This window comes from Parasteatoda tepidariorum, chromosome 2 (genome assembly GCF_043381705.1).
Source record: "Parasteatoda tepidariorum isolate YZ-2023 chromosome 2, CAS_Ptep_4.0, whole genome shotgun sequence".
Taxonomy (NCBI): domain Eukaryota; kingdom Metazoa; phylum Arthropoda; class Arachnida; order Araneae; family Theridiidae; genus Parasteatoda; species Parasteatoda tepidariorum.
The window spans coordinates 1,137,907-1,162,803 of record NC_092205.1 but is presented as its reverse complement, the minus strand read 5'-3'; the positions used below and the strand labels follow the sequence as shown (position 1 = coordinate 1,162,803).

The 24,897-nt window shown below is 32.0% G+C and overlaps 1 protein-coding gene across 1 annotated transcript; it reads right to left on the bottom strand.

The window, feature by feature from the left end:
* Positions 1-2,943: 2,943 nt before the first annotated feature.
* On the bottom strand, positions 2,944-21,712 carry LOC107454315 (monocarboxylate transporter 12; the record flags this gene model as incomplete). Its single annotated transcript, XM_071177046.1, is given in 4 exon segments — positions 2,944-4,022; positions 7,147-7,965; positions 16,513-16,803; positions 21,569-21,712. Coding segments are annotated over 4 exon segments (1,439 nt in total), but the record flags the coding sequence as incomplete, so codon positions are not given.
* Between the last annotated feature and the right edge of the window lie 3,185 nt (positions 21,713-24,897).

Below are 24,897 nucleotides of genomic sequence, written 5' to 3'. Positions count from 1 at the left end.
CCATATGCCATTTTAAGAGAGTTACATCATTAAAAATATTTTGAATCAATGTAAGACGTGCTGCCATCTATTGATGAAAACTTTATTCATATAATCTGAATATTCTCAGATTCGAGATGCTTAAATTTTCTGGTGTCCTAATTTCCGCAGAAGAATTTTCAAATAGCTGCATTTATTTTCATCTGATAATTCTATTTTAAGCTACTACATTTTTTTTAGTTTAAAATAGTTTTATTAGATTTTAATTTTTATTTATTCAGATCTTTGCCTTTTAATTATGAAAAAATATAATAATCTTTCTTTAATTATGTATTATTACTTGGGAAAATATTTCAAGATTCTAGGTTTTATCCGATTTTATTAATTTTGCTTTATTGCAGCAATAAATCCCCGATTTTTTTATTTATTTTTTTTGTAATTTTCAAAAATGTTAAAATATATATAAATGTTGGGCTTTTTAGTTCATTCTGCTAAGAAAAAAAAGTTTAGTTATTTTAATTAATTTAGTTGCATTCAGTAAACAAAAATATGTTTGTTATGAAGTTCTTTTTTATGAAATCTCACGTTTCTATACTAAAGCGAAAGTCTGTTAGCAAATAACTCGAGAGGTTTTTTTCTGCAGCTTCCAAATTTTTAAAGAGGATTTCTAAATCACCAGTTTCAACCGACGTTTAGTTCAAGAGCAATAGCGAAATTCCTTTGTTGAAAACCATTGCTACAGATTCAATTTTTCCTTATCTCTTTTGAATGATTTGCATGGCGCTTTCTGTTACAGGATGTTAATATTTGTTTAATCAATTTGCGATATTTTTCTTCCTTCCATATTGCGTTGTTTCCATGCATTATTCAAAAATGCTGTTTTTCATTGTTTCAACATTGCGCTATAATAAAAATAAATAAAAGCAGATGAATTTCGAAAAAAATGAAATACCTAATTAAAGCTCTCTAAGCTAATAGTTTAAATCCTGAAGTAAAAACGAGTGTTAGAAACAAAAACAAATATGCAGGCTAACATAAAAGTTATATATATGTAAAAAATAACTATATTTAACGAAGTAATTTTAATTATAAATATGCTTATTCGTTCAAACTACTTTTTAATTTCAAGAGGTGTAAAATTACTAAATTCTAATATTAAAACTTTTTGTTAGTTCGTTGCCAAATATTAATAATAGTTATCATTTTTTGACATCCTTTTAATGCACAAATTTTAATTCTGTACCTGGATATTATTATCCTTTAAATGAAAAATATCACAAAACTTACAAAAATAATCCAAATTTTTAATGGCGGCAGGTTGGGCACTAACAGAAGCTAAAAAGGCATCATACATAAAATTATATGTTTGCGCACCCACATTTAACTGCCAGATTGAGACAGGTCTCGACAGTGGCTGAGTAGTCGCACCTCGCGCTCTCGTGGTAAAGATCCTGGGTTCGATACTCGGACCGGGAAAGGTTGACTCAGACCCTACAGTGGGTCAATAAAATGGGTACCAAACATGATTGGGAACTAAACACCGTTGGTTCCGTGTTCGGCTGACCATCCAACGACCGGAACATCTGCTCCTTCTCCCCAGAGAAGATGGGCACTCTTTTGGCTGTTGCTCCTGTGAGTTAAGTTTAGGTTTCAAATCCTAGGTTTAAATATATATATTTATATAAATAAAGAAACTGCAAAAAATGTTTCATTTAGGCTTAAGAAGTGGAATAAAATTGGCAATCCAAAATTAATTCTAATTATAAATTAAATTTGCCATCTTTTTTAAAACATAAGTGCACATTTATTTGGTTATGGTATCTTTTTTTTTCCGACCGTGCCATTAAACAAAAATATTTTTTGCTTTAGAATGTATTGTTTACTGTTTTAGATCTGTGTATTTTTTTACTTTAAAAGAATTTATAATCGTTGTCGTTTTGGCGAAATGACCCTTAGAAAGTTGCTAATTTGTTTTATTATCCATCAAAAGCACCATTGAGATAATTAGTATATTTGCTTTTTGTACTGAACTTTTTATTTCAACAAATTCACCTCGAAACCATCATGAAGGAGACTAAAATTAAATCCACTCTCACTTGAGTTCGTTTATATAGACTAACATATTGTCTTCATATTTGAGCGTACGATTTTAAATCTAGAAATTCCATTTATTTTCAGCTGTTCACCGAAGGCGGCTACTAATTTTATATTTTGACATTTTTCAGACCTTTTACATTGATTTTCAAGTTGAAAAAAGTTTTCTGATTCCCTTGACTTGATTTCACAGTCTTCATGTCAATAGGAACTTATTATGCTATTATTATAGTTGGACATTGTAAGAGACTGGCCACTAGATGGCACACTAACTTTCTTTTAGGTTTCTGTTTGTTTCCAAAGAGAGTGGAGTCGAGATTATAAAAATGATGATGGCGGTATTTTGATAAATGTCTTGGTTAAATTTTGTCTGTAATGTGTCGTTTTTATGTCTGTTTTGTGCATCTCTAACTTGTGAATAAATAATTTAAGATGCAAGCTACTAGTCTTTTCTGAGAAAGTATAAAAGTCTTTACAACATTAAACTCTACAAATTTTCATGAATTCAGATTTTTAAGCCTCACCTTGAGTCTTTAATTTTAATCGTCATACTATCAAAGTGAACGGGCTTTTTGATTAATGAATGAGCATGATCTATTTTTAGATTATTTATAAACTTTAAAAATAAAACTTGTTTTTCTAATATATTTTTTATGAAAAAATATTTTCATACATTTTTTAAAACATAAATTATAAACATTTAAAAAAAATATTTTTTGAAAGAAATATTTTCAGGCAATAAAAAATAATAATGTGTCATATTATCTGATTTTCGGGTCGGGTTATTTGCTTAGTGTTTAACTGTATTGTAGGTTTTTTATTGTGTTGTTCAACTAAGACTTCGCTATAGATAAAATTATAAAAGAGTCATTTAATCAAAATATTATTTTATTTCTTCATAAATACATAAAAGCAGAAAATAATTCAATTAAAATTTATAAAAAATGATATCACTTAAAATGCACAAAATCTCATATATCACATTGTGTAAAGATCCATGCTGACACGCAGCATTGAAAGCCCTTTGATTTTCAAATCACGAAGTCTGATAATGCAATTGGGTTGGTAATGATTCTCCTAGAAATGTTGCATACATGACTTAGAGGTTCAAAGTGAAATAGGAAAGCTGCAGCAATCGCCAAAATATCTTGGCAAGGCACGATTACTTATATCGATGTGGATGTTCACAGTTTGTGTAGGGCACATCATTTAGTGTTTCATTGCTCCTTGATTTCTTCTCTCAAAGCTTACAAGTATCAATAGTTCTTGTTAGTATTGTGCTGTGGCAATCAAACTATCGGTTGCATGGCATCGAACCATTTGAGGACATCCATATATTTAGGTGCAGAAAAGATTATTATTATTATTCTTTTGTAAATTTATAACTAATAGTAACTAAGAACCATCTTTGTCAAACTTGATTTCATTATCAAGCAGTTATGAGATATTTTACGCCATTCTGCATTTTTAACACGTGTAAAATGAATGAGTACACAGTTATTGAAATTATATTCGACGAAACAGAAATTATTTTCAAACGAGTTTGTTACTTTTCTTCAGTTTGAGCCAGGTGCTTTTTTTTAATTTTTTGCTTTTTGTTTCTATTCTCTGTAAGAGGAGATGATCTTGTTTAAAAAAATTTCCGCGTTTTTAAGATGATTTTGGAGAAATTGGAGTCCTCAAGCATTTTGACAACTACTGAAATTCGGGAATCGTCCTCACCTTATATAAAATGTCCTTTCAGATCTCTGTAACCACTTTTTCCTAATGTTTTCGGTCTATGCAATCCTCGTGATGTACCCTTGTTGCAACTTTTAAGTTTGTGGATGAGATGAGGTTACATCTTGAAGAAAGGGGCTCAAGAATCCAAAGCAATCCGCAGAAGATGGATGCGCCACCCAGGAGATGAAATAGATGATCATAACTGCCCATTGTGTCTCGGAAATAACCTAAAACATGAATTTATATTAGTAATATGTCATTTTTGTTTATAAACTTAGACCATATTTTGATGAGTGTTCATTATTTTCAGGTGACCACTTATTCTACTTCTTCTTTGAATCCTTACTTTGATTTTGAACTAGCAAAATATAATTTGTAACTCTATTTGCTTTTGAGTTATTAGCTTGTAACTGAATAAAAATTGTAAACATAATTTAGTTTGATATTAAGATATCCTGAATTATCTTTTTTTTTTTTTTTTTTTTACTTAAATGTAAGATAATTAATGTTAGAAGAAAAAAGATAATTAATGTTAGAAGTCTTTAATATACGGCACGAAATATTAGATGTCTCAGTACAATTCAAACTAGTATTATAATTTAAATTTTTTTCACTTAAAAACTTCCTCTTTAAAACGTTTCTGTACTGTTTAATTTACGTTTCAACATAAGTTTATTTTTTGTTATAATCAAGTATACAATTAGATAGTCAAAAATAACAGCGTCCCAAGGATTAAGTTTTTTAAATATGCTTGCTCTTACGAAACAGGGCTTAGAGAAAGATTAATACAAACGAATTCAACATCAAAGATTTTTAACACTAAATTACATGTGTTATGTCTGTAACTACAATGAATTGTGAATATTATAAATGCATGTTTTAAAGTATTTTTAATGTATGTATGTTTAAAATACATGTTATATTATAAATCTAGTTAATAAATGTCTTAAAACAAATTATTTTAAATGATAATTCTTTTATCGAAAAAATCTTTCTAGGTTGACTTCTAAAATGTGATACATACTTAATAATTATGTACTAGTAAAGTAATGAATAAAAAAATTATTTTTTTTTTGAAAAAAACTTTTTGTATTAATTATAATTTCTTATTTTAAAATAAATAAAGCATTATTAGACGAACTTTTTTTTAATCAAAATAAGCTATAAAAGATAACGTATTATTAATTAATTAAATAGAATTTATGACAATTTTGAAGTTTCATAGGTTGTTGACGTTCATATAATTATGTGTGTAAATTATATGAAACATTTTAAAACCCATAAGTGGTTATCCCATTATTAAAGAGATGAAATTCATAAATATTTTTTAATCCACCAAAGTCTCTCTTTTTTTTATAACCGTTGTTGAGCAGCTGACAAGATTTTGAGTTTATGTCTACCAATGCCTTGAACCCAATACAGAAGACAAGGGAACTTCTCAAGTATTGGGAAAAATTTGCCGTCTTGGAGGGACTTTTGATGAAATGAACACGCATTAGCGTTTCACGAAGAAGAAAACCTCGAAAATCTCCCAAGGTTAGCCTGACAGCAAGGGGACTCTAACCTATGATCTGTCTATCACTGATGATAATTTACGTCAGCTCTGTTGTCGATGCGAGCCGGGTGCGGAATTCGTATTTATTGTAATTTTGAACATAATTCAGAAGACAAGGGAACTCTTGGATCAATACAAATTTTTACATTTTTTAAAACCTGTAATTCTGACCTTTTAAAAATGTCGATTTTTTAATTCTTTATGGTCTTCTCTCATCAGCAACAAATCGGTTAAGTAAGTTTTTTATCTTTTTGACGGTCATTAAAACAAAACTTATTCTAGAGATATCTTTTTTCTTTTTTTTTTTTTGACATTGTAGAGTGCGCTAAAAAATAAACGGACCACCTTGAATGACTTTTGATCGGATTTTCACGTTCTAGGACTCATTTTTAATGACTGAAGGGAGTGAACTCAAATAGGCTAATTAATAAAGGCAGACGAGTTCACCATTGAAACTGTATAGACAATTTTTATTTATTTACTTTTTTTTAAAATTCCTATTTAATATTTGTTTTTAATTCCTATTATAAAAACTCGTTGAATGCTTTTGGCCAAAAAAATATTTTGTAATAATAAAGAGAATTTCTGATAATTTTGTTTTTATTGTTCTAATGGTATATTTTTCAAAATGCTATACATAAAAGTAAATGTAACGATGTTTAATAATTTTAAAACGGAGAATAACTTATAGACCGTTTTTAAAATGTTTATCATTAAGTGTTTGCGTTGGAAAGTTATATTAGATTGTACTTTAAAATAAAAACACTATTAATTTCGAAAACGTAATAATAGCCGAGAGTAATACTAAGAAAGAATGATAGCGTCAAATAAGGACTGAGCGTACAGGTAAAAAATACCTTTATATCTTTCGTTCATTTTATACTTATGACATAACATAAGAGATTTTTATTTGTGAATTTCTAGCCAATAAGAATAGCAATAAGGAACAGTTTTGGACTTGTATGTTAGCATAAAGAAATAAAATACACCAACGGAAAAAGAACAATTTTTCTCAAAAATGCAATGTAAATCCGATGGGAGATAATGTTTCTCCGAACTATAAAACGTTCAGACATAAAGTTATAATAAATACCATGTCTAAGCACCTTTTGGTGACATTGAATTCAAGTTTACTTAACTTTCATTTATTTACTTTAATTTACTTACTGAATTTATTTTTTTATTTTAATTTAATCGATGAATCCAAGCTGACTTTGATAGTTTGGAATTTTAATTGAAATTTCGTATAAATAAGTTATTAGTTAGCCCCTTAAGTATTACCTTAGCCATTAGTTAGCTCCATTAATTATTAACTCAACTTCTAGGCAGGCGCGAGGAAACTTAAAAAAACTTAAATACTCCCGATTCCATTTTGCAGATTGAGATTATCCGGAAAAAAATATCCCAATTTGAGCCACCGATTTCAGCACCACAGATTTGCGCTGTAATCGACAAAAAGGAAAAATGAGGTTAAAATTTTTTTTAAAAATGAACTCTACTCTAGAAAGAAACTCTCTAGAAACTCTAGAAAGATACGTCAGATCGTGTTTGATATTTTGAAAAACCTAAGTTCCGTAAAGCGGTGGTGATCGAAGTAGTTGTTCAACCTTATTTTTATTTACTTGAGATGTAATGCCATTGGGTTCATCTTTAAGTTAAAAATTATAATTTAAAAATCAAATGGAGAATCTTCAATATTTAAAAGAAGAAAAAAAAAACGGTGGTTTATATTTGAAATTCCTCAGGGCTCATTGAGCATATCTGTTATGGATTGAAAAGTAAAATGCTTTACTTACCTGTAAGCAAGGGTGTCACTAATGAAATCACACCAATCGAAAAATTCATAAGCCCGATGGCCATGGGCAGCTGCCGTATTCCCAAATATTCTTCTAAGAGGGCATAAAAGAGAATGAGATTGATCCCCACCACGAGTCCAGTACACACTGATATGGCAGTGACAGCTATGTATGTGGTGGTGAATGAAGTGGCTGCCAACAGTCCGCCCACCAAAATCATATTTCCCATCATAAGATGTTTCCGCTTCATAATGCCACTGTCTGTGATCCAACCAGATCCCACTCGGCCTATAAGATCAGCTATTGAGAAGGTAGATACGAGAAAGACACAGTCTGTCCTGTCTATACCCAAATCTAGAGAATAATCCACTATAACAATCAAGTAAGTCATATAGGAGAGGAAAAAAATGGAATAGTTGCTAGCAATAATCAGGAACATTGGATTCTTGATGATTTCGCAGGCAGCTTTGATGGGTTCCATCATGCCTTTCAACCGATTGTCATCTTGCACCACGTAGATCGGTTTTTGTGGATCTTCAATCAATTGGAGTGTTCCGTGAGGTTCATCTACTGTTACCTGGGATTCATAGTGTCTCTTTTTCTTAATAGAAACCCCATTGATACCATTTTGTTTCAGATGATTGCTTTTTGTGGCTATAATGGCTGACATTTTTGAGTTAGGCAGTAGAGAATTATCTTCGTCGTCATCATTTCCATTGTGGTGAATTGTAGAGACTGTTTTATTCTTTGAGGAAGGATTTTCGTTCAGCAGATTTTCTACTTCTTCCGATTTCGTTAGAAAATTCAGATTCTGGTCTCCTGTAATGGAATTAAAAAATTTTTAATCCTTTTTTGTCCGACTTAAGGTTGTAACGGACAGTTAATTCGTAGCACCAGATGGCGCTACCCCTCTATCCGCAAAAAACAATAACAATAGTCTTCATTCTGACTTAATGTGAGATGACGCAAGACGAGCTCCGAACCTTCCTGGTTCCCTTCTCCCCACTCAATTTGGATAAAACTTTCAAGTTCTTTTTTTTTATGTTAGTTAAAGTTATATTGTTACTCTTTATTGTTTAATGTGAATGTATAATTAAAATATTGAGCTCTTTGTGATGGTGTTTACCTTCCATCATCTTGCGTCCTTACAAAATTGGCACCCAACGTGGGGTCGGGTCTGGTCCACTCCTGATCTTTTATCTTAAGAATTTTCAGTTATATGTTCCCTCTGGAACCAACTGAAAAGAAACAAATTATCACCCTGATAACTTTCAATGTTTCAATCATGAAACTTTTATACCTACTTTTGGTTTAATTAAAGTGATAATGTTTTCCATTCAATTACACTTTGCATGTTGTTAATTGTGAATTTGCACGAATAACTAAAGTTTCTATTATGCTGTGCTTATAATTCCTCTGATAAAATAGATTTCTTGGTACATAGTTAATGTTTCTAAGTACATCGATTCATATTTATCCTTAAAACGAACTAAACTTAAAAGTGTTTAGCTTTCAAAAATGAAAACAGAAATCAAAAGTTTTTCCATATACATGTATTTATTGTTGACTGAAGTATATAATATTAAACTTTCTTGTGGTATTAAAGTATGCTATGTTTGAATTATTTAAACGTGATACTTCCTTGTTCAATTTATAATGAGGATAGGATACAAAGCGAAAGTGATTGTATAAACATAACTCACTTTAATATATTTATATTGCACTGCAGATGCAATGACTGAATTCGTAAACAAATACATTGTTACATTTTGTACCTTCTAAAGAGCTCATCCAAGCTCAATAATATAAGTGTGTTATACTTTGAAGAAAATAAGATAGTAAATTGCAAACGCTCATCCGAGCTTTATTTTGTTGTTATTGCACAGTTACTTTTTACCCGATTAAAATTTGTTAAACGTATTTTTGAATATAAGTTTATTCTTTTAATTATAAAAAGTATGAAAGTATCTAAGAATTCACCCCGAATTCTATAATTTTAGTTAAGTAAGGTAACTACTGTTTTTTGTTTGTTTCATAAAAGTGGTAAAAGCAAATATTTAGTTCCAAGAAACATTTTTATATTTATTGAATGTTTATTAAAGATGACGACGTAAAGTTAGAAAGTTTCACTTTCTATCGCCTACTCAATAATACTTAAGAAATGTATGATTCATTCCTGCCAGGAAGTTCTTAATTAAAAATATTTAATTCATGGATAAATGAGAATAGCTTATTTTACTGTGGTTTGGAAAATATGTTAATCCCAATGGAAGATTTATGAAGTGAATGGTTTATTTTCTTTTCTTTGGTGGTTAAAGATGTCATTAATAATAAGCTCTCGTAACATTTATGGAAATAAATTGGATGATTTTATTCTGTTGCTTGAAATATTATATAGTGATTTCTTTTATTATTATTACTGTGTTCTTAAGTCAAATGCTCTTTTAATGTTCTCAACAGTGATTTTGTTTTGATTTTAAGAAGTATTTTGGCATTATTTTTAACTTAAGAAGGTTGCGTTTTGATAAAATTTTGAGTTATGTTTTGAGAATTTTGTAGTTCTGTTTCAGGATTGCATTTTAAGGAGTTGCTTATTTTAAGTAGAATTGCATTTTAAAAAGGAATTTTTTTTATTGTACCTTAAGAATTTTTTGTGGTATTACGTGTATACACCACAATAAGATGTTGCTATTTTTTCTTCTTGTAATAATAGCATTTGGTTGAATTTAAATTTAATTTGTTGTATGTGAATTGAATTTAAAACATATATATTTCTGATACATTTTCAGGTTATTTTCTCTGCTGTATTTAAAATTTTGTTTAATGTATCAGTATAGCAAAGTTTATCTATATAAAACTTAATATTTAATTTCTTCTGTGTGTTTTTTAGTTAAGTGTTGTAGTGAAAATGTGTATTGTTAAAGTCACATTTTTCTTGTAATATGCATTTAAAGGGGTAATTTCTATATCTGATTACTGAAGTTGATTTTGAAAATTTATCAGTTTTACCAGTTTTCCTTTCCTTTTTTGAAAATTGGTTTGTTTTATTTTATTATTTGATTGGGTGAATTTACTAAAAAATAATAATAATTTTGTAAAAGAAACTGAATGATAGAAAGACAATATCTGAACAATTAAAAAAAAATTATTGCATCTTTTTCCCTCCCCCCTGACTCCACAAATAACCATGACTTACTTAGCCAAGGCCCGTAAAGAGGATTTGAAAACGTTATCCATAGAATTGGGCTTGGAGGTAAGTGATACCATGCTCATTATTGATTTAAAGGAACTTATCATAAAATCTGACACTTATGATGAAGAATTCACTAAAACCCTTCTTGATACTATAATAGAAACTAGGCATCAAACAGAAAGTGATAACAAAGAATTAGAGGAGCGTAAAAGACAAGAAAGTGACCAGTTGTTGGAGATCGAACGTTTGAAGTTAAACTTGGCAGCTGCTAGCTCAAATCCTACCTTTGGCACATTTGCTTCAAACGCAACTGCTGAAATAAATATGCAACATCTAATTCCTAAATTCAACCCTAAAACAGAATAACTAGGGAATTTTTTAAATATTTTTGAGAGACAGGTGAAATTCATGAAGCTACATGAGTCCTCATGGATTCCTTACTTGATTGGAACCCTTCCAACAGACATCACTTCTCTCATTGTCCGAGAACCTGAAGAAACCCAAGAGTATAAAAAAAATTAAAAGAAATGCTTCTACGAAGTTTAAAATTTACTGGTGACTAATTTCGTCAACTCTTCGTTCAACATAAGAAGGACCCAGATAAAACATGCAAAGACTTCTTCGAAATTTCTGGCTTCTTCGAAGGTTGGCTTAGCGAACTTAAGGTGGATGATTTTGAAAGACTGAAACAACTGATCATTGCAGATCAGATTAAAAAGAAAGTACCGCCCGAAGTCAAGAAACACTTTCTTGACATTTGGTGATCTTTTCATCAAAAGAAGACGTTTCCTCCTAAACAACCACCTCAAGAGAGAAAACCCTATTTCCAAAGAAATGATAGGGTGAAAAAGGAATATTCTCCTGAAGTTGTATGCTGTGGGTGTGGCACACCAGGTGTCTGTAAACCTAAATGTAAAACTTGTAAAGGAAGTGACAAGAAAAACCATGGTACCCTCAGCAGTGCTATTTTTCAATCGGTATCTAGACCATCAAGACAGTTGGCAACCCTCCAAGTGACTATTAATGGATTCATGGGTACTGCTTGCGCAGACACTACCGCAACCCATTCAATTGCTGGTGAAACCCTTTACAATTTATTGAAAAATCAAGGAACAACCTTCGCAGTTAGTTCACTTGTCATGTTTTTGGCAGACAGTAGCAAGATCGAGAAAGAAGTCCATACCACCTGTGTGAAGATTCGTCTCGGAGGTCATACTTTGCCTCTAAACCTTATTGCCATACCTGGAACCAAGAAGAGCAACACTCTTTTGGGTGTTGACTTTCCAGAATCATCCGGAATTGTTCTCAACCTCAAAAGGAAAACCTGGTTTTTTAATGATCAGCCTAAACGTCAATTTCATTTTGTAGAACAGATTCAACAGTCCTGTGAAGCTGAAGATTCGAATGTTTTCCAAACGGCTGCACCGTTAACCGTAAAAGAAACTGATCACCCTGATCACTTGCATGAAGATATTCATCTGACTTCCATTCAGCAGTTCGAACTGAAAGAACATCCTGAACAGTTACGTGAAGATGAAGGTGCCCACCTAACTACTATCCAGAAGAAGAAATTGAACGAAATGTTATTTAATTAAGAAAGTAGTTTTCGACTAGGGGGAGAGGCAACTCCTTTCATTGAGCATCACATTGATACACAGAACCATCCACCTGTATCTGTATCTCCTTATCGTGTGTCCCCAGCAAGAAAAGAAATCATGAAGCATGAGATTGATAGACTCTTAGATGAAGGTATTATAGAACCCTGTGAATCACCATACGCAACACCTGTTGTACTCACAGCTAAGTCAAATGGTAGTGTTAGATTTTGCGTGGATTATAGAAAACTGAATCCCATCACCAAAACAGATTCCTATCCCCTCCCACGCATTGACGACCTACTTCATGACGCCAAACACACTCGTTATATGTCCACAATCGACTTGAAAGCTGGTTATCATCAGGTGAATGTAGCTGCTGCGGACCGAGACAAGACAGCTTTTACTTGTCCGTTCGGAACTAACCGCTTCGTAAGAATGCCTTTTGGATTAAAGAACGCTCCAGCGACTTTCCAAAGACTCGTCAATAATTTCAGAAGTGGTCTGGAAAATATCTTTATATTATCTTACCTTGACGATATAATTGTTCTATCAGAAACTTTTAAAGAACACTTAGAAAATTTGGAAGAAGTTTTTCATAGACTTTCCTTATTCAAACTAGCTGCTAACCGAGAAAAATGCAACTTCGTATGCTCAAAGGTCAAATATGTGGGACATTTTATTACCCCAGAAAGTCTCCAAGCTGACCTTAATAAAACAGCCGCTATTCAGAACATACCTGAACCCAGGACTGTAAAGCAAGTGCAGTCCTTTCTGCAGACATGCTCCTGGTACAGAAGGTTCGTTCCGAACTTTTCTGAAGAGGCTCGACCTCTCAGTAACCTCACCAAAAAGTCCTCCTCTTGGTGCTGGACAGAAAAAGATAAAACTTCTTTCAGCATTTTAAAGACTTTGCTAACTTCACCACCTGTTTTGAAGCAGTGCGACCCTAACACACCTTATGTTATACGTATGAGTGCATACGCTCTTGGTGCTGTCCTCCTTCAAGGAAAGACCAATGAAGATCAGCATTCCTTTGAGTATGCAAGCCGACTTTTAACTAGTGCTGAACGCAATTATTCAACAACTGAGTGCGAAGCTCTTGCCGTTGTTTGGGCTCTAGGAAAATTCAGATGGTACATTGAGGGACAATCGTTGCTACAGATCATCAAGCTTTAAAATGGCTTATGTCTCTAAGGTCCCCTTCAGGACGACTTGCTCGTTGGGCTTTGCTACTTCAGGAGTTTAATCTCCATATTGAGTATGACCCCGGCAAATGCAATGTAGTTGCTGACATGCTCTCTCGTCCTGTTTTTCCTGTGTGTTCGTTCCTGTTTCTCGTCCGTCGAGACAGCTTGTGCGAGATATGTGCTGTGACTGTTAGCCAACCTATTGTTGTTACGATAGATTTTCCTACTAGAAGTCCTAAGGAAGTCAGAGAAAGCCAACTACAAGATGAAAATTTGAAGAAAATAATTGATAGTCTTGAAGCAGTCAACCTGACTGAAGAATACAGAAATTGGACAGAAAGAAGTTTTTTAATGAATCGAGGTATCCTCTACAGATATGCCCCCAATTCCGAAACTGATGAAGCACAACTAGTCATTTTAGAACATGAAAGAGAGCAGATCCTCAAACTCCATCACGATGCTCCTACCGCAGATTATTACGGTGCGGAGGGAACTTTTGACAGAATTTCAAGAAGATATTACTGGACAGGCATGAGGAAGTACATAACTAATTATGTGAAAGAATGTATTGAATGCATGAGATACAAGCCCTCTAACCAGAAACCTTCTGGTCTACTCCAAACTCCAGTTCCGTCACAAAGGTTTGAAACATTGTCAATAGACCTATTTGGTCTTCTTCCTGAAAGCCATGGAAAGAAGTGGATCTATATTGTGGAAGATGTTACCACTAGATGGGTTGAACTGTTTGCACTGGAAAAAGCAGCAGCAAAAGAATGCGCTACCACCCTGATAGAAGAAGTATTTATGAGGTATGGTATTCCACGCAGAATTATCAGCGACAACTGACCTCAGTTTGTGCCCGCTATTATGCAGCTACTTTGTTATCTGCTGGACATTCATCAATCCTTGATCCCTGTATACCATCCCCAGGCGAACCCAGTAGAGAGGAAGAACCGAGATTTGAAACGTCGACTTGCAATGTTAATTAACAACCGTCATGAGACATGGTCGGAAAAACTTCCTTCGGTTCGCTTTGCACTCAACACCTCTGAGTGCAGTTCCACTGGAAAAACTACTGCTTTTCTCAATTTTGGCTGAGAATTGCGCACAATCGATGACATTACAAATGACTTTCGCGGAATTATTGAAAATGACAACTTTGTAGCAGAGATGACTCCTTATCTAAAGAAATTAGAAAAATTCACGTCTGACGCCAAGGAGATCATGCAAGGACAACAAGATAAAAACACGTCGTATGCGGATCTGAAAAGAAGACCCGCTCCTGCATACTCTCCGGGAGATTTAGTCCTAGTTACGAAACCCAACATAAGCAAGAAGAATACTGGTGTTTCATCGAAATTTATGCCCCGTCTTGACGGACCTTTTGTCATCGTTGAACAAAAATCACCAGTATTGTATTCTGTGGCGAACACAGATTCACCTAATTTACCAGTAGGTGTATATCACACCTCTGCGTTAACTCCGTTCAGAGGTAATAAAACTCCACCTGTACAAGCTTTGCGCAGAAGAGAAAGACCTGCCAGAACTATTAAACCCAGCTCTCCCACTCCTACCAATGCTCGAAGACAGCAAGATTCACAGAGTGCCTTTTCTGCTGACCCCTGGTCGGGTCGTCTTTGGGGTCAAAGGGGGAGATTATAACGGATAGTTAATTCGTAGCACCAGATGCCGCTACCCCTCTATCCGCAAAAACAATAACAATAGTCTTCATTCTGACTTAATGTGAGATGACGCAAGACGAGCTCCTAACCTTCCTGGTTCCCTTTTCCCCACTCAGTTTGGATAAAACTTTCAAGTTCTTTTTTTTTATGTTAGTTAAGGTTATGTTGTTACTCTTTATTGTTTAATGTGAATGTATAATTAAAATATTGAGCTCTTTGTGATGGTGTTTTCCTTCCATCATCTTGCGTCCTTAAAAGGTCACTATTAAGGTCGGTGGCTTATTTTACACTTTTACTCTACGTTAAATTATTAGCAGTACAGATACAATATGATAGATTATATACTATACTGTTCGAATTAATTGGGACAAATGCAAAAAAAGTGATTTATTGAAACTTTAGTTTTTAATCATTACACACCTTAAGTCACATTGATACATGTCTGTATTAATATGAAGTATGTCCTCCTTTAACAGCTATGACTTCAAGAACACGTTTTGGCATTGATTCCACTAATGTAGCGCACATGTTCTTGACTTCATCGTCGTGGAATCATACTTGAATAGCACTTTTTATCATTTGTTCTGCTGTCGTGCAATTCATCTTGGCTAAGCGATTCTTTAGAATATGCCACAGGTTCTCAATGGGATTTAGNCCATCATGCCTTTCAACCGATTGTCATCTTGCCCCACGTAGATCGGTTTTTGTGGATCTTCAATCAATTGGAGTGTTCCGTGAGGTTCATCTACTGTTACCTGGGATTCACAGTGTCTCTTTTTCTTAATAGAAACCCCGTTGATACCATTTTGTTTCAGATGATTGCTTTTTGTGGCTATAATGGCTGATATTTTTGAGTTAGGCAGTAGAGAATTATCTTCGTCGTCATCATTTCCATTGTGGTGAATTGTAGAGACTGTTTTATTCTTTGAGGAAGGATTTTCGTTCAGCAGATTTTCTACTTCTTCCGATTTCGTTAGAAAATTCAGATTCTGGTCTCCTGTAATGGAATTAAAAATTTTTTAATCCTTTTTTGTCCGACTTAAGGTTGTAACGGATAGTTAATTCGTAGCACCAGATGGCGCTACCCCTCTATCCGCAATAACAATAACAATATAGTCTTCATTCTGACTTAATGTGAGATGACGCAAGACGAGCTCCTAACCTTCCTGGTTCCCTTTTCCCCACTCAGTTTGTTCAAGTTCTTTTTTGTTATGTTAGTTAATGTTATGTTGTTACTCTTTATTGTTTAATGTGAATGTATAATTAAAATGTTGAGCTCTTTGTGATGGTGTTTTCCTTCCATCATCTTGCGTCCTTAAAAGGTCACTATTAAGGTCGGTGGCATATTTTACACTTTTACTCTATGTTAAATTACTAGCAGTACAGACACAATATGATAGATTATATAGTTCATAGATAATAGATTATATAGTTCAGACATTTGTAAGCATAACAATAATAGTGATTATACGTTTACTTATTTTGACTAAAAATAAATAATTTTGAAATATTTTATCTTTAAACACTTTCATTTTAACCAAAATATGTCACACTGTTTGGAAACTTTTCCTTCGTCCCACTTCTGACATCATGTGTGGACAGTGTTCATTGATCTTTAATGAGCATCGAATGACGTAACTATATATCAATATTTATTATTAAGCTCGAACCAATAATTATCTGTATGAGCTTAACAGATAGATTACCTGCTGTGTATTTGTTGTTATTTTGACCATCTAGAGAAGCCATTTTGGGGATCCATTGAGCAGGCCTCATGAGTGATGCTCCCAGGATTCCATGCAGAGTGATGCCAGCCATCATGAGGAATGAACCGCCAAGTCCGTACTCTTCGATCGCAAATTCCACAATGGGCGGTAAAGCGAATGATCCAGCCGTCGCTCCTGCACACGCTATACCCGCACCTGTACTCTTGTACTTTACGAAATACTGATTTATCATGACTGGCACTAAGGTGACTGCCATACCAACACCGAATCCTGTAAAAGGAAAACAATGAACATGTCAAACAATATTTTAAAAGCTTATTATAAGGGTTGTTCGGAAAATAATTTCGTTTTTTTTTTAAATGAAAGATTATTTTCTTACGGTGAATAAATATTTTATTAAATTCTGGTCCAGTACTATCTTTCTGGTAGTAGCAAGAATCCGTGCTCGTAAGGTTTTTGTCCTTTGCTGATAAAAAAGCGATTCAAGTGATTTTTGTCCTCCTCATTCAAACTGAAAGTTTTACCTACAAAAATTTTTTTTAGAGAGACCGGAACAAATAGTGTATTCAACTCATTTTTCGTCACCAGTGACCTTCAAAAGTAGATTTTTTTTTTTACGTGAGAGAGGGAATGAACCCACATCAAAGAATATAGAAAGGAGAAGTCAAGCTCTTAGAATACGTAATGAACTGCTCGGTTTGGTATGTTATACCAAAAAAACAACGCACAGGGTGAGCAGATTTTTTATTTTTATAACCGTCGTTGAACAGCCGACCCAATTTCATGCGTTTTTGACTACTTACGTTCAACTCCGTAACCTTGTAATTTTGAACCAATCCAGAAGACAAGGAAACTCCTGGATCAGTACCCCCAGAGGTATTGATTTGTTGTGGGAACATGCAGGAATTTGAGTCTCGACAGATTTAACGTGCATCAGTCACCATTTACTACACGGGGAGTCTTCGGCCGGCGAGGATCGAACCCACGACCTCTTGGATATGGGCCCAGCTCCCTACCGACCAGGCTATCCCGGCCCTAGGGTGAGCAGATTGAACAAAGCATCCTATGTACCAGTGCATGTGCATAAAAAGCAAAGTGAGTGTCGGGGCGAACGTGACCTGTGACTCTAAATCAGGCCCATCGATAACCGATTCGAGAGGGGGAGAGTTGAGGTTTATTTTGCCGACTGTCATATATATATATATATATTGTATGTGTGTGCGTATACAAATATATANTATATATGTATGTATGTATGTATGTATGCGCACACACATACAATTTGTATTTGACTAAAGTTTGATAATCAAAGGTAAAACAGAACAAATAAAAGAGTTTAAATTCGCCACAAAACTTGAGCTTCCAAAGTTTACTTTGAAATCATTTCGACTAGTTATAAACATAATGCTATGCATCGAAATAATTTTTACAGCACTTGAAAATGCAACCACCAAAGGCGATAAATGTGGTATTATTTATAACTAAATGGTATCAGTAATTATTAAAAATAATAAAAGGAAAATATAGTTTTTACATTTCTATAAATTTTTATTATTAAATCGGTAACAAAATATTTAAAAAAAACTATTCCTAAATAAACTGAAACTTATTCAATTGAAATCAGTTTTCAGTAATAGTGATCCATAATAATTTGTGGAAATAATTTTAAAAAATAAAGTTGTAAATTTAAATGTTTTTCAATGCAACTTTTAAATACTTTTACTTCATATTTAAATGTTTTTTGAAAAATCACTTAGTTATTAAAATTTATTTTTTGTTTCGTCTAAACGTTGTTACCATAAGTTAATTAGAGCAACTGTTTGAAGATAAGAAAGTAAGTCATAATCAGCAAATAGTCTTCGATCAGAAATTGATTCAAAACAAAATTCATTCAAAAGTAAATTGTCCTTTCATTTTTAAAAAATAATGTAGAAAAACATTGAAAATATTTGCCATTTAAATTATAAATGAAGAAATTCGCATAAAAAGGATAAAAAAATTAAAATATTAGCAAAGTTACGTTATATTAATTATATTAGTTGCGTAAATTTAATTCGGCGTTGCTTTAAAAGTGAAAAATATTCTGCCAATTTATCAAGCTTAATATTGTTAACAATATCTTTTTCTGCTTTGAATAAAAGCAGTGAATTTAGGCGTTCACCAGTCATTGTTGTTCGAAGATAGTTTTAAATCAATTTCATCTTGCTGAAAATTCTTTAATTTGTCTCAACTATCATTGGTACAGTTAACGCTAACAGATTTAACAATTGAAAACTTATGAAAACATTTATGCTAAAATGATTATTCAGCATTTTTAATACAAAACTGTGAATTGAATTTTTACATAATTACAAAATTATTACCGAAGTTTCTTTTTACAAATAATTAACTTAAACAAATGGAAAACTGTTAACTTTAGTCAAAAAGATAATATAAAAAATATTAAATACATAAGAAATACAACAAAATAGCTTCGAAGAATTATTTATCAGAAGAAAAAAAAAGAAACTGAAACTTTTCTATTTTTAAACACATTATATTTTCAATAAAATAAGCATTAGTACATTTTTGTTCATAAAGGATTGCAGTTTGAACTTATCATAAAAACAAGCCTACGAACAAATATAGAATATGAAATTTCAATTAAATAAGATCTATGAAAAATAATTTCAACTGAATAAAATCTTTAAAAAAAATACTATTTCAAACACAAAATAAAAAAGTTTAGTTGCTGTTGTTGTTAATTTACGTCGCACTAGAGCTGCACAATGGGCTATTGGCGACGGTCTGGGAAACATCCCGGAGGATGATCCGAAGACATGCCATCACAATTTTGATCCTCTGCGGAGGGGATGGCACCCCCGCTTCGGTAGCCCGACGACCTGCGCGCGAAGTCGAGCACTTTACGGTAGCACAGTTTAACGAGGACCAATACCGCACACCCTCGGTCCCTACGCAGACTGATCCAAGTGGCCACCCACCCGCACACTGACCGTAGCCAGTGACTTCGGTGATCTGTTTTTTTAAGTGAAAAAAGAGTTATTTTCTATTTTAAATTCTTTTTTTATTTCTTTAGAATAAATAAGAAACAAAAGTTAAAAATCATGCACGGAGCAGCTAAAAGCGCTTCAATCTAATCTTCTCATTTCAAATATTTTCCCCTACAGAATTTTCCCTACACAGGTACCTTTTTTACCGGGACCTTTTTTTACGGGGACCTTTTTTCCGTACCTTTTTCTCCGGAACCTTTTTTTCCAGGTACCTTTTTTTCCTAGAACCGCTGGGGAGGACCCCTCTCACCCCCCACTCCGTTGACGACGGGTCTTTTCTAAATGTACGCTGCCTTCCGCTGTTTCATCCTTTTTTTTCATGTCAAAATGTGTTAGAACAGATTGAATCAAGATGGGTGATATGAATGGTTTCTCAAAGGAACAACTTTGTTGCCAATAAAAAGAGAAAACTTTTATCCTCCTCAATGTAGTGGTTGGGAAGAGAGGTCATCAGCTGCTCTAAATATTGTTCCTTCCTTTCTACACAGGGACCACACCAAACCTTGGAGGCTTACATTATGACTATGGAAGCTAGCCTTCTTCCCCTATCTATATTTTTTGCCCATATGTCAAGTTTTGAGCATGCGTTTCAAATGATTGTGAACCGGTGAATTCGATATTTCTCAGCAATTTCTCGAATTCTCCCCCTGGTATCAATTAACGCTCTTCATCAGTTTCAACTGCTCTTCCAGTGCATTTTCAATATTAAAATTGCCGGATGGAAATTTTATCTCGATACATCTTACATCGGATCATTTTTTTCGTTGCTTAAACAGCACTTTTTCGATATGCCGAAAATGCTGCTTTTCACTTTCTATATTTGAAGCACCCACCGAAACTACAAAAATCTCTTCATATATGCGACTTAGTATGAAGTTGTCTGCGAAAAAATACTCAGTTGAGAAAAAATAAATAAATAAATTACTTATCGAACGACTCATTGCTATCTTCTGAAACAGCGTTTTTTTGTAAATGATATGGTATTTTTATTGCTGCTTTGAGTTTGTAACAGTTATTCACAACTATTAGGTTAATATTCGGCTATTTTTAGTCAACGGTTTTAATATAAATACGTTAAAAGCGCTTGTTATTTAATTATTATTTGAGTTTTAAGACATGCGAAAATATAAAACTATTCATTGATTTTTGAGCTTTTCATCTAATTTAAAAAACAAACAAATAAGTATTACTTTTTCTAAATATTTAAGTTTTAAAAATATTAAGACTGAAGAGAAAAATTCTGTTTATCTCTTGAAAAAGAATGGACTAAATTCTTTTTTTAAGTACATTTAATTATTCTTCAAATCCTTTCATTTCCTTACGATTGACACATTAATAAAATGAGCTTTTATAAAATTCTATATTTTTATAAACAAAATAACGTTTCGTATCGACTTATATCCTTAGAAATTGAATTTCAAAGAAGTCGAATATTTAAAATTTGATTTATTAGGAATTCTTCAGATTATTTCGCCCACATTTTGTATTTTGCCATGTAAAATAACATGTTTTAAAATGAAGTTATAAATTGTATATCTTACAATTCAAAATTTTTTCGATTATTGCTCAGTAAAATAATAAAAAATAATGTAAATAATTACTAAAATTTATTTTATACGTGGATTTATCTTTGGAAAAATGAATTTTATAATTGTATGCAAAAACTTTTCAATCCGCTTAAAGAAATCTCGAGATAAGGCGAAATAGGTAAAAAGTAAAATTATTATTTAGAGGTCCAAACTTTGGAACGCTCTCCTGACCAAACTATGGGAACCAAATTTCACAGATTGTGATTACCCCCTCTATTTAGAAATCCGGTTCCGTTGAAAAAAAAGAAAAAGAAAGTCATGTATATACAGAGAATGTAGTACGTTTTTGTGTCTGTTTTTTTTTTAAATTTACAATATCCTCTGCACTAATTAATCTCAAACCATTAAGATTGAGTCGTAGAAAGTGAAGCAGAGTAAATGGAAGTAAGGTAAAACCTTGCAGTCCTCCTAAGAAAAATGTTATGATGGTGATGTCTTTGGCAAACCAGCAGATGATATTTGTGGTTGTGACTAGTAGTACTCCTGCAAAAGTGATAGTTCGAATACTCCATTTGTAGCTCAAAGCTCCCGCTATTGGACCTGCAAATAAATAAATTTATTGAAGAATTTACAGTGACATTTAAATAAAATCAGAAAATTACGCAGATTTTTTTTCCTTCTTTTTTTTAACGTTTTAATTTGCTTACGTGTAAGCTTCCTTGAATAAAGACGTTTTGTATATGGGAGATTTAATAAGCATTCTAATGCAGCTAGTTATTTCCTAATGACACCACCCTCAATGTATACACATTGATTTGCCTTTGTTCGTACTTTACAAGGGTTTGGTAAGACATGTTTCTATCCAATAGAATGTTACATGGACGATAATGCGTACAAAGTGGGTTCATTCCTTAGTCATTACAACTTAGTAAAATTATTTGGATTATGAAGCACATCTGACAGTCCTCTCTAACTTGCAGATTTAGTCAATGTTCTTTAGACATAAATGAGCTCCAGAAATTCGTGACTACGGGCTTTTATTCATACATATTTCTATATTTCTATATTTTATTCATATTTCTAATGCGTCGACAAGTGTGGTTATATTTTTATTTTACTTATTTATTTATTTTTTAAAAAGGAAAATAAATAAGGCCATTAGGGATAAAAAGTAAATATTCAATCGAAGTCGAAACAAAAACGCTATCTATTGAATCACTAGCAAGTAAAGCTAGATGAATCTTATAGGCCTTCAACTCCTCTCTCTTTATGTCAGCGATCTAAGAGGTTTTGATTTTTGTTATCACGCTTTCTTCATGAGTGTCGTTAGATTTCGAGTAAGGTTTTGTTTGTTCTGTTAATTAATCATTTTTTTCGACGATCTAATGAGCACTCTTTTTTTTTTGGAACACCTAAAGTGATCACGTATGATTTTCTTGAATCACTTACAGAATATGTCCAAAAAAAGTTTGTCCTAAATAAACAAATTCATTATGTGATGTGGTGTACGCTTATAAATGATTTTGCGATTATTTTAAAATTTATTATTTTATTTTATAATTTTTTTCTTCTAAGGATTCTTTTGAAACTGGATTAGTTTAAATCTGGTTTCATTTAACTCCGTGTTTTCTAAAATGACCCATACATACGTCGAAACATTACAAAAAAGTTATTGCCCGAAACAGGCAAATCAAGAATCCTACAGAAAATAACAAGATGAGAACACTATCAATTTCTCGCATCGTGGCATTTAAATGAAACGTGTTTCTCATGGAAGAATGTCAAGAAATATTTACCAAACACATTTTGAATTTTTTTAGTTCTCTCTGAGCTCTATATATCGTCTATATTGTTTTTCAACATTAATGCTAACTTTATGGTTGAAACTATTTTTATTTATGCAACCGACATTTTTTTTATATGTATCACAGATTGCTTTTGAAATAATAACGAATCAAAGATCCACCCTCTGTAGGTAAGCTATCAAATATGTGACAAAATGTGTTTAGGAATTTGTGTCGAAATTTCGTACTTCTTTTTCTCCATTAAGTCAGCATTATTTCAGAAAAATCAGTCTTATGAAATGCAACTCTCTCAAAGTAATCATTGCAGCCTTATTTTGCTCCTCACTCGATTATTTTGCTTTGGCTGTATTAATGCAATATTACAAAGCACTCTTTCTTGCTGATATAATCAAATGAGTTTTGCTGATATAATCAAAGTCTTTTCGTTTTTTTTGTTTTATGACTTTTTAAATTTTTTTAAAAACATTTTATATATTAATAATTTTTTAACTTCTATTTATGTTATTATGTTATGTACCTGTAGTATAGGCGCAGCAAATATATATATATATATATATATATAAAATAACATAAAAAAGGATCAAAGAAAGTAGAGATTAACAAAGAAAATGACGAAAAACAATAATAAGTTTCATTTACTGCGCATAAGTTGCAAGCACATAGCATTGAGAAAGCAAGGAAAAAGTATAAGGATTTTTTAAGGGAGAAGATAGAAAATATGAATTTTTTTTAAAAAAAATATTTACAAATTTAAATATTTTTTCAATTTAAAAAAAAATTATTGGAAAATTAAATAAAATAATATTGTATTTCTAATATTGCATTATGTAACCAAAGCAAAACAAATTAATACAATAGTGTGAGGAGCACGAAAAAAAATTGAAACAAAATAAAAATTATTAAGCAAATAATCTAAAGCGCAAAATGCAAAACAAAACATCCAAGTAAAAAGAGAAAATAAAAGTTCAAGAACATACAGAATAAAACTCAAAATGTAATATATATAGTGACTCGCAAATTCAAATATACTTGCAGACATTTTTCGAAAAATGATTTGAAGAGTTTTGGTAATAAGCTTGCCAGATTACAAAATATGAAAATAGAAGCGTAAAGGGAATCAACTAAGCGCGCGTTCTTACTGAAGTACAGAAGCGTTAGTTGCCTTGGATTCGCCTGAGTCTGGATGTGCACAAAGTAAAAATGTCATACTGGATAATTCAAAGTTTGTAATTACTAAGGTTGAATTTTAATTATAAAATTTTAATATTAATAAGGTTGAATCTAGAGAAATTATCAACATTTAATGAAAAAGAAAAATTCATTTATTTAATTTTTCTTTTTAAATATTAGAAGATTTTAGCCATGGATTTGCCGCATTGGATTTGCACACGGTAAAAATATGAATTTAGGTAACGAAGAAATGTTCAATTATAATATACAATTAACTCAACAATTTTACATAGAATTTAATTATATTAGTAGGACATCTATTGTTTTTAATAATTAAATTTCAATAAAAAAATAATTTAGTTAAGATTATTAATTTAATTAAGAATTTGTAGTAATGTTTGTGTACAGAAAAAAGAAACAGACTAACTTTTTCAAAATTTAATAAAAAGTAATGGATATTCAACTTATGTAATTAAATTCTATATAAAATCGTTGAGTTAATTGAATGTTGTAATTAAAACTTTCATTGTTATCTAAATTTATATTTTTACCGTGAACAAATCCAATTCAGCTAAATCCATTTAATTCAGGAAAATTCGGGGCTAAAAATCGTCTTATATTTAATAAAGAATTAAAAAAAAAATTTTTTTTTTAAATAATTTTTTTTCATTAAATGTTAATTTCTCTAAATTCAATTAAATGTTAATTTCTAAATTCAAAATATTAAAATTTTTTAATTAAAATTGTATAGTTTATAGTTTGTAAGTTAATTATAAAAAATTATCCAGTATAATATTATATCGGTCATTC